The 11,062-nt window shown below is 36.2% G+C and overlaps 1 protein-coding gene across 3 annotated transcripts; it reads right to left on the reverse strand.

Annotated features, from left to right (window-relative positions):
- Nucleotides 1–1,419: 1,419 nt before the first annotated feature.
- On the reverse strand, nucleotides 1,420–10,779 carry LOC113707185 (protein RBL-like). Of its 3 annotated transcripts, XM_072063202.1 has the most exons (7): nucleotides 10,590–10,770; nucleotides 10,392–10,456; nucleotides 10,160–10,258; nucleotides 7,301–8,388; nucleotides 6,961–7,222; nucleotides 4,369–4,497; nucleotides 3,667–4,050 (listed from the first exon to the last, which is right to left on the reverse strand). In XM_072063202.1, the coding sequence occupies exons 2-7, from the start codon at nucleotides 10,411–10,413 to the stop codon at nucleotides 4,022–4,024; spliced, it is 1,629 nt and encodes a 542-aa protein (XP_071919303.1). In that variant the 5' UTR covers nucleotides 10,414–10,456; nucleotides 10,590–10,770; the 3' UTR covers nucleotides 3,667–4,021. The 3 variants fall into 3 exon arrangements, with proteins under 3 accessions (XP_071919304.1, XP_071919303.1, XP_027085182.2); XM_072063203.1 differs by lacking the exon at nucleotides 3,667–4,050 and adding an exon at nucleotides 1,420–1,728 and having other exon boundaries at nucleotides 10,392–10,779; XM_027229381.2 differs by having other exon boundaries at nucleotides 10,392–10,779.
- Nucleotides 10,780–11,062: the final 283 nt, after the last annotated feature.

Below are 11,062 nucleotides of genomic sequence, written 5' to 3' on the forward strand. Positions count from 1 at the left end.
TAGGTCCTGTAAATGAGCTTCTACTCGTCATTTTAAAATTTTTGTGGTTTGGAGTTTACTGAGAATATGTTACTGAGATGTGGCTTATTTTCTTTCCTTGTTACTGGTAGTCTTTTAAACTGATCCGTAATCTCTTCCAGGTCCTTTTCAAATTTATCTATCTGCAAAACCCTAACTTTTTCTGTTACTGCATCTATTTTCTTATGTAATGATACTAACAAGGCTATTATTACGTTATTTTGTTTAGGATATGTTTTATCTGATATACTAGTTCCTAAGTAATCTGTTAACCCTAATGTTTCCTGGTGATAATATTTTAATTCTTCTAATATTTTTATATATTCAGGATAAAAAGCATACTGAGAAGGAGGTGGTTTATTAGTACTGCTCATATATTAACTCAAAATTATTTTTTCTATTTTATGTAATAGTATTTCTACCTGATTATAAAATTGTTTTAATTCTTTTGATTTTTGACTAATTTCTTCTAATATTTCGTTATTAATTTTATATTCTTTGAGTTGTTCTAGACTTCTTATTTTTGCAATTATCTTATTATTTTGATCTTTTATGTAGTCTTGATTTTCTACTAAAGTTTTTATAAGCGTGAGTTGATAAGCCTTGCACTTCCAGACAAGTTCATGGCATCTATATATATATATATATATATGTGTGTGTGTGTGTGTGTGTGTGTGTGTGTGTGTGTGTGTGTGTGTGTGTGTGTGAACCAGGTAAGCGTGAGTTGATAAGCCTTGCACTTCCAGACAAGTTCATGGCATCTATATATATATATATATGTGTGTGTGTGTGTGTGTGTGTGTGTGTGTGTGTGTGTGTGTATGTATGTGTATGTATATGTATATGTATATGTATATGTATGTATATATAGCTGGCCAATAATACCCCAACAGGATGCATTTCTTGGCCAATAATATACCTGTTTTCATGTTGCACTTGAAAGACACAGGAAGCATTATACGGGCCAGGCAATAGACTCTTGTAGAGATATTCATTATAGAATAATTCTAATCCGCAAGGGTATTGAATGGCAACATTAAGGTAGTTAAGGAACTCAGTCACAAGATCTATATAATGATGCAATATGAACATATGTCAATAGATGGGAACCTCAGCGTCCATTCAATATTTGGAAATTTCCTTGTATGAAATATTCTGAAAGCAGAATTCGATATAAGCTTGTGTACAAACATGTATATTACAAATATTCATTGCGAGGCTTTCCAAGGTTGTAATCATTCACTACACCAAAAAGTTTTCAAAACATTCTGGAACATTCTATTGCAAATCTTCCAAATGAGAAACATTCATTCTTAAAGAGCAACAACTAAACTACTGTAGTGTCAAAATGATACAAAATCTATATGCTTTGAAACCCAAGAAGTATGTGGATCTAAAGTGTAAACAAGAAAGTAAAAAATAAATAAATAAATTTGCTTCCTCCTCTTGTATTTCCTCGAACAAGATTTTCATTGATAATAGCAAGAAACAGTATACAAAAGAAAATGGCAGATCCCTATAGACAAGTACAGTAAGATAGAGGGCATTCCTTCGTGATACTGATAGTAGCACTTATCTACGAAAGGAAACTGCATTCTGAACCCTTTTTAGGCTGACGTCCATGTTCCCTCTAGTGAATAGAACACCTCTACACAGCATATTCTCTTGACATCATCAATAAACTTTGCAAAACATATCAGGGCAAATCATCTGATGTTGTAACAGAACAAGATTTCTGGTCAACCACATATGATAAGTAGAAGCAGCTAAAGCAATTCTTTTATCAACCTAGTAATTTTTGCTGCTTATACTCAACAAGCAAGCAGTGCAATTCTTGACTGCATAAAAATACTCCTCTCTGTACCAAGTCCAATTGCTTGCCATGAGACCACATAAACACAGCAAAAAGGCAAGAAAGATAAATAATTCATGGCTCAACTCCATTATGTCACAATAAAACAGAATTATCAGCCATTGCAGCCCATTTAGAACTCATAGTACTCATTCTACTTCTTCACATGACCCACGAGATGAAAATGTTACAGGGCACATGCTTTTTGACAAAGCCAACAGGTTCTAGAACACGTTAGACCTTTGCTTCTAATTACCTCAACACTAATTTTGGAGTAAATTCCAGTAGGAATCTGCAGCCATGGATCTCCTCCAAATTTTCATTGAAGGAATATACATAGATATATTTTTATTTATCATTAATATTACCAGACTCAATACACAACTTTTTAGTGAATCAATAAAAAAATTATGGATAAATCCATTAATAAAGCAAATCAAGAAAGAATCAATAAAAAAAATCAAAATACAATTTACTTTATTTCATCTATAAAAAAATCAATTAATACTATTAACAATAAGACATATTCAAATATGTTTTGTGATTTATCCTACTTGTCACAATCTCCAATAAAGATTCTGTTTCATTTCTATCTTTTCCCAGTGGGAAAAAATCAACATCCATGTATAATTGCAATGTATTTAAGTCCAGAAGGTTATGCCCTAAGTGTTTTGCCTAACCTCAGAGTTAGGCATAGCAGATGTTTGGGAATCTTCAATAAAGATTCTGTTTCATTTCTACTTTGCCTACTAGGAAAAAATCAACATCCATCTAGACATGCAATGTATTTAATCCACAAATGATCACACCCTAAGTGTTTCAAAGGTTAACACAAATATGTTTAACAATCTACCACAAGGGTGCCAGCAGTCATACTAAAAGAAAGTCTGAGCCCCATTCCTTTTCAGCATTTGTCCAATGCAACATAGATAATTACCAAGGCTAAGTTGGACGTTCTAGGTCAGAAAGTAGCTTATATTAAGCAAATGAGATATGTTTAAGAGAATTCTTACACAAAGTGCATGCTTGAGGTAAAATATGTGAATGCCATTGTCCTCAATCGCTCATTTTACAGCCAACTATTCATTTCCTTCACATTGTTCTGAAATGCTAATAGAAGTACAAGCGATTGGTTGTGCAACTAATGATGCTTCAAGATAATGCGCCTCAAACCCTTACTTCAATAAATGAATTCCAAAATAAATGGGTAATGTAACTAAAGTTCCGGAAAAGAGAGCAAATTTGTTGAAACTAGCAGCATTTTAGAACAATTTAAACATGTATATATCTAAACAAGCTTATGTTTACAGCCAACGTACGAGGAACCTAGCCTTGTACTAATTACGTTTACAGAAAAAACTTGTATCCAAATCTTTTAAGAAGAGTTGCTATAAGCAGAGTTCAACTTGGTGAAAATGGGAGAAGATGGTTTGCTTCTGACAGATTGGGCTGTTCAAATGTCCCTAAATGTCAGCCAGTGACTCTCAATCGCATTACATAGATGAAGCAAAATGCATTATTCTACGCTTACTGCAATGCAATCAAACAATCACAGATGTTTGGCAAACTGTTTAAGCAATTTATTAGGTGACTGAAGTCCTGGTCACAGCAATGTCGGCCAAGCTCTGGAAAAATTGCAATTTTAGGTAGAAGATTACCTCTGTTTTTGAATGGATGCCTACAGTCAAATCTAATTCAACCACAGCTACACAGTCTTCAGATGCCTCAATTTGCAAGAATGTGAATACAGTTATTCTTTGAGTTGATGGGTCGAAATTAGAAATATCATACATAAATAACAATATAATGTATCAGTTGTAGTCAGATATCATATAGCCATCCTTAAAGATATGTTCTCCTGCATCCAGTACATTGGCCAAGATCTAATGACAAGGACTGGAGTTACCACTTATGCTCTTAAACTGCAGCTAAATTGATATCAAACACATTGTTCAGCATGAAACCAATAAACAAAGTACCCTTCTACATTCAGCATTAGAAGAAAAAGAGAAGCAGAAAAGGAAAAAAGAAAAAAGGGAAGAGAAGAATGGATTGAAGGAAAGCAATCAGTACAAGTGACTTCCAGACAATCTACAGTATCTGGTAATAACTCCACTTCAATACCAAATCCTACAGAATTTTATTGAAACATCATCTATGATTGATGGAGCAAAATGATTCTGCAAAATAAGAACACAATTTAGCTTTTACTGGTACCAATTTCAACAAGTTACCAAGTCAGCACAAAAAAAAAAGGTAAATGCTTTTGCAAAGGAATTTTGTTAATCAACGGAAACTATTGCCAAATCTTGGTGAACAAAAGGGATCAAACAATTATAGAAAATATTCTACAATTTAAGTCTCAACGGTCATCTAACAAAGGAAATCAATCTCAAGGGTACAACTGTTTGAAAATATATTACCTAGGTGTGCCTCTAAATTCTTAGAGAGTAATGCACTATTCAACAAAGTGGTTAAATTAGTTTATCATCATTTACCAGATGGTTTCATCCTCTGTGAAGATTTCTTAACCTTCTCTACCTGTAACTCCATCACCTTATCAGAAGGCCTACGCCTCCTTTTCAAGCGAGTGCCTCCTGTGTCCTCAGCAGCTGAGTTATCCATTCCTGAATTACAAGGCAGACACATACTTAAATTACCCTCTAAAAAACCCACAACCCTCAAAAAATAAAAATAAAATGAACAAAATCAATGTAGTTAACTTCACGGAAATGAAGTCCTAATCTATTTAGTGCGTCTCACCTATAAAGTTGACAAAAAAGATTCACAACACCATAATGTATTAAAGCACTACTGTGATCTGGTACTGATGATCAACCTTCAGGAACCCAATTATAGAATGATAAAGTCATCCTAAAATTCCTATTCCACATAATCCTGACCTTCTTTGCTTAGAAATTGCAATTTTGTTCCGTCTTGAAAGAGAGTTTGATAGATGCAACAAGGGAGATAAAGATCTTGTGACAGCTATTACTAGTTCTAAGAAGAGAGGTTGCTACTCCCAAACAGACATGTTTCACAAAAGAATAGAAAGTGTGCATCGTACAATACTCCTTTTGCTCCTTTTATCTTCAGTACAAATAATACCTTATCCACTATCCTAAATATCTATGATTACAACAGAAAGGGAGAAATAAAGATAACTGTCTTGCTTTCCATAATCATATCGCTAAAATGTGACAGAATGTATTAAAACTACACAGCTTTGGTATATGATGTCACCAATTTCATTGACTCTTTCTCATCTATCATTCCTTCCTATTTTTCTATCTTCCAATGTCCACTTGAGCGGTACAACATTTGATTTTCTTCAATTATCATTTAGTATCCCATAAGATAAGCTAGCAGCTAATGATTGATTTTATTTGGAGTCCCTGTGAATTTGGTCCTTTACATTATAATTTCAGTTATGCCACTTGTGTCTAATTCAACACAAATTTGATCCAAATCCTAATTGAAAAATTGTCTTCAATTCACAGAGATCATAAAAATTAGGCGTAAAAAAAGAAAATGGCACCAATAGAAAGAAATCACAATTTTTTTTTAAAGAAAGCAATATCTTAAGCAGCAAAATGGAAGAAACCACATATCTTATTAACTTTCCTACAGTTATCTCTTAGAAAGACATTGATATGGTACAACATTATCTAGCCTTTGACCTAGACAGGTAACCAGGTTGAACTGACAAACTTTGTATAGTTCTATGTCCAAGACAAGAATAAGCAGGCACATGAATTGGCACATTAAACATCAAAAAGTTTGAGAACTCAGCAAGTCAATTAACACAAACCAAGCAAATTGATAAGCACACATGGAATGATGTCTCAGAAAAGAAATTCCAAATCACGAATACTAAATATTAAGTAGATGACCGTCTACATGCCACAAAAAAAAAGACTGGAAGAATAACAATAAGGCAAGATGCCTATTGGTTGACCAGGCAAACAAATAGAAGCCAGGGCTCTTTGTTTAATGTGATAACTGCAAAAAAAAAACCAAAAAAGGAAGGGAAAACTTTTGATGCTATGTTTCAAATTTAGTATAAAAACGTGCAGTGAAAAGGCATGGCAAAGTGGGTGATCACATTAAGAAATAATAAATAAGATCAAGCTTGCACACTTTACCTCCTAATTTATAAGCCTTAAAATCTCAAGAATTTATTGAACAATAGAAAATGAAAAGAACCAACTGATGAGATGGTACAGGTTAACACCAAACTCTGATGTACTGATGTTCCACAAATTAGATTGCAATTACTTCATCTTAATTAACCAAAAAGAAAAAACTCTTCCAAAGAAACCAATTCTTACCTTTTTGTGATTATTTCAGCTTTAGGATAATGTTTCCATATGGAACCCCTGAACTTTCTATTCAGTAAACATGAGATAAAAATGGACTTGTGTACTAAAGTATCCTAGAATTTTGGGTAACAGAACAATGCCCTAAAAAAGAGGAAACAAGCAGGATGGCACCTAGAGATAAAAATGGCATCCTGGTGCAAGGAGAAATGCAGCTTAATCAATGAGTACACTTGACAATAGGTGCAAAGCTTCTACCCAAATCTCACTCGTAATAATGAAATAGCATCCTGGTGTAAAGAAACATCTATACCCTTAAGCTTGTTTTGGGTTAAACTATGAGAATGGAAAAATAAACATAAACAACGAAACTTCTTCTCAAATCCCAACAATCAAAGACTAATATTGAATCTTCGGTAAACCTTAGAATTACTGGGGTATCTATCATTCTCTGGTCGAATTTCTAAACAACATAATTATAAATAACTGAATGCCAATGTAATTCCATCTCAGATCAGATATAAACACAACTGATGTTTTGACACAGTAGCACAGATACTACATTGCAGTTTCCTAAGAGTAGATACAAAGCATCCTTCATCCAGGCTTTTTCTGTTAATCACAGCTATTTTGTAACCTGCTCTTGTTTTAATTAGTTTGCTTATTTGAGATTTTAATAATGCCTAGACCAGATTAAACTTAAGAATTCCTATCAAGATTGGCCCGACTTTGGTTTGTATTTCACATAAGATATACATACAGTAACACTACCTTCAAGGGGGCTTGATGATTGATTCACTGCATGTCCATTTTGTCCAGCCTCGTCAGATAGAGGAGATCCTGACTGAGCACTATCAGCCAACTTTGAAGTACTTCCTACACATTTGTCTTGCTGCTCAGGAGCATCAGGAGTTGGGTCAGCAGGCAAGAAGCATATTTCTTCTTCTGATACATCTGAATCACTGAAAGCCGAATCCTTCTCCACAGTCATGATATCAACTTCATCATCTTCATTTACATCTGATTCTTTCACCTGCAAGCGTACACAAATATTAGAAGCAGAACAAAGAAAATCAAAGTTCTACTACTTATAGATTCTTTCTCATGTCACCTTTTCAGTATCAGGCATCAAATCAAATTCATCTTCCCGTTCTATGTATTCTTCATTTTCCTCAAGTTCTTTAAAATCTGGAGCAAATGCACTCCAATTCTCAGTATAATCCTTAGCCCAAATGTAAACCAATCCAGCCAAGGAAACAGAGACAACAATGGGGTGGACAGGATGCCATGCTAAGTCCATTAATGCTTCCTTTGGACCTTCAAGGATTTTAACAAGATGACCAGCCCGGTCCCATATATAGATCTTGTGCTCTCCTTTGCTAGCAGACCCACCAATGACCCACTCACCATCACCACTGAAACATGGTGCTTTCCAGTGCACTCTGGTGATGGAATCTTGGAATTCTCGGAAGAGTGACAAACACGTTGATCCAATAGTCTTAACCTTTTCAACACCATCTAGCTCATCTAAGCCACTATTTGATTCATCAAGGGCCTTAAGTCCATCTTTCAAAGGGAGAAGGTTTTCATAGATCCTGATAGTACGGTCATTTGAATTCGTAAGAAGATACTGTCCACTCCTGCTGAACACCATATTTTTTATCACAGAGGCCCCAGGAACCTGAACTACACCGCAGACTTGAATCTTACTATGGTCTATAATAAGTATTTCCCCTTTTGAATTTCCTACGTAAACCAAGTCCCCATATTTGTTGAAGCATGCTGCAGTTGGAGTAAAAGGTGCAGATCCATCTGAAAATTTGTTACGTGATGGAGGGGCAAGACCATTGCCTGTGTCAGGTAATGACACAGGAAGCACAGTTGTGCTACCAGAACGCAAGTCAACAATCATTGGAGCTGATGAGACGGGGCAAACTAAGCAGATCAACGGAGTGGAAGAGCCAGGATGCAAGCGTGCTTGTAAAGGGGTTTGCTGAAGTGTTGTCCGTCCTATCTTCTCTCCTTTGACAACATCCCAGAGAGTCAATGATTTATCAGCAGCAGAGGCAAGTATGCGATGACCATACTTAGACCAACAAATGCTAGTTATGGCAGCAAGACAGTCATCATCCCTGAGTTCTTTTGCAATACCTCTAGTCTCAAAATCCCAAATAACACAATTTCCATCGGCACACCCAGCTGTCAATGAAACCAATTTTCATGTATTAACAGGATTGTTGTCCAAGAAATCAATCTGGGACTGCTAATACTACAAGCAAGAACCAAAGCAGAGATGACACAAACAATTAAGTTTATCACAATACAATTGATTTTGTTGGGTGGGGGCAGGGGAGGAGAGGGAGAGAGAGAGAGATAGAGAGCAATTCCGTGTTTTGAGGTAACAAATAGACTGTTTCAAAAAGGACAGCCATGGCATCAGATCGGATGTCAGAGGATGCCTTTCCTTGAGAGTAACAGGGAGTGAATGTTGAAGGCAGCATGTGAGTCTTAGGGTGAATGTGGAGGTACAAAAGTAGAACACTCCTGAGAACATTGTACCAGACATAAGGCAGGTCATCACGTCAGATGGCTAGGCCATCCCTTTGGACAGTCCTAAGTTGTTTCTGCAGTTAAGACCTTGAGAGGTGAACATAATGTAGCACAATGGTATAAGCTGGTTTTGTACAGGAATATTCTGCGTAGATTCTCCTTATATGCTGTGGCTACTATATCACAGGAAGTAGACTACAAAGAACCATAAACTCATGCAAGTAAATTACATTAATGAATTTATGTCACCGGTCTGATGAATCAATATATCATCTCTTTCTTGTTTGTCCAGTAGCTGCTGCAGTATAGACCGAGGTAAAATCTGTCTGAAATATACAGGGGCCTACTCTGGGGAAACTGGGTTAGAATGGCTGCTGTATATCCATTCTCAAGCTCAGTTTGAAGATGAATTCTTGTAGTTAGCTTTAGCAGTGATAGTGTATCAGCTTTTGAGGTGCAGGAATGATGCATTATTTCAAAAGAAAATGGTGTCGATTCCGGTACTGTGCATGCTGTGACTGATGATTTGAGGTTTACTGCTCAGTCTTGGAGGGGAGTCAAGTAGACTAGGGAATATTTGGTAATGGCAGTTCAGTGGGATTGTCTGTCTCTGTTTTTTATTCATAGTGTATAGCAAGCTACTGTCTTTTCATCTTATAGCATTAATGCTGTATAGGTGCAATCATGGGAACTCTCATTTCCTGTTTTGTAATCAAGTTACAGATTTGCTTCCATAGAAAGAAAGAAAGAAAAGAAAAGGGAATGAATTAGTGACAGTAGACAGAATTTTGTTCTGGCTAACAGAATGGCTTCAACAAAATTTAATTCATCCGCCCAAAAAAGAAAGCTCGATGCTGGGAGATCTTTGCGTGCGAAATTATCAGCTCTTACACAAGCACCTGATGACCTTCTTAATTGACGGTTTGCAACTTCAAAACAACCAGAATCAAATAATTTAGCAGACTAGGCCTCGGCAATTTTTTTTTTTTTTTTTAAAAAAAAAAATCATATACAGTAGCTCGTGTCCTGCACAGAAAGCAAATAGGACAAGCTAGCGCTACAAATCGCCAAATCTCCATTGTAGATATGGATATTAATATGGCAAAATAATGTCAAATTTTCGTGTTTACGCTTAATTCCTGAATGAATTGAGGCCCGTGTTACAACGAAGTATAAGATGGAACAGAGCACCTTGTGGCATCAGCCACCTAGCATTCTGAGAAAGAATACATACTCTATTCTCTATTTCAAGCCACTTAGCAGGCTTTATTAGCTATGGAATCTTTACTTAAGCGACATATTATCTACCTATCCGTCTGTACACTGTTCCAAAAGCAAAAGGGGGAAACAACCTGCAATCGAATATCCACAAATATGGACACAGAGAGAAAGAGGGAGAGACATAGGACTTAGGAAATACCGGCAAGAAGAGTTCCGCGGCGATTAAAAGCAATGCACTTCATAACCCCATGTTCCAGAAACTCTTCTATTACTTCCGGAAAATCCCCCTGCAAGGGATCTTCAAAAATACCCCGCCAAAATACAAAAATGATCACCATACATAAAATTATTCACAAAAAATAAAACATAAACGTAAAAGGAAAAATAATCGAGAAAGAACAGAACTTTTTTTTCCGGGATTTAGGAATTACCAATAATTGGGGCGTTCATCATAGTATTGAAAGTTAGTTACAACCACACCGCCCGGGCATCAATGCTGCAACTCAGCAAACGAAGTCGTAAGCATAGGGAGTTTATATAGTGGTAAGGATTTATAAGCAAGAAACAGAGAGGAGACAGGGAAGAGAGCAGTTGTTTCAGGGGTAGGTGAGGAGAGGTGGGAATGTCACCGTGATATGTTGTGGGGTAGGCGGCTGCTCCAGTGCAGGCGCCGGTGGAAGAGGTGGAAGGGATTTTGGCTCCTGCTAAGTGGGGATTTTGGGTGGGGTTTTTTCCCGGCAAGGACGAAGGGGCTAAAGAAGACAGGGAAAGGATTCACCTTGGATTTCTCGCAAAGAAGGGTCAAAAACACTTTAGACTCATATAAATATAAATATATATATATATATATATATATATAGCATAAATTGCTCGGCCGGCTCCCAAACTATTGTTTTTTAACACTTTAACCCAGTATACTATATCCTAATCCTCCTAACAATGTAAAGAAGGAATGGAGGTTATGAATAATATTTCATGGTCCCCTATCAACACCTTCACTAGGTGGGTAATTGTGGAAATTTATAGCTGCTTGGCTGATTGGAAATGTGATAATTTCTAATATGTGTGGGCCAGGGTCCACTAATTGTAGTGATTTTATTAC

Source organism: Coffea arabica, chromosome 8c, assembly GCF_036785885.1.
Source record: "Coffea arabica cultivar ET-39 chromosome 8c, Coffea Arabica ET-39 HiFi, whole genome shotgun sequence".
NCBI lineage: Eukaryota > Viridiplantae > Streptophyta > Magnoliopsida > Gentianales > Rubiaceae > Coffea > Coffea arabica.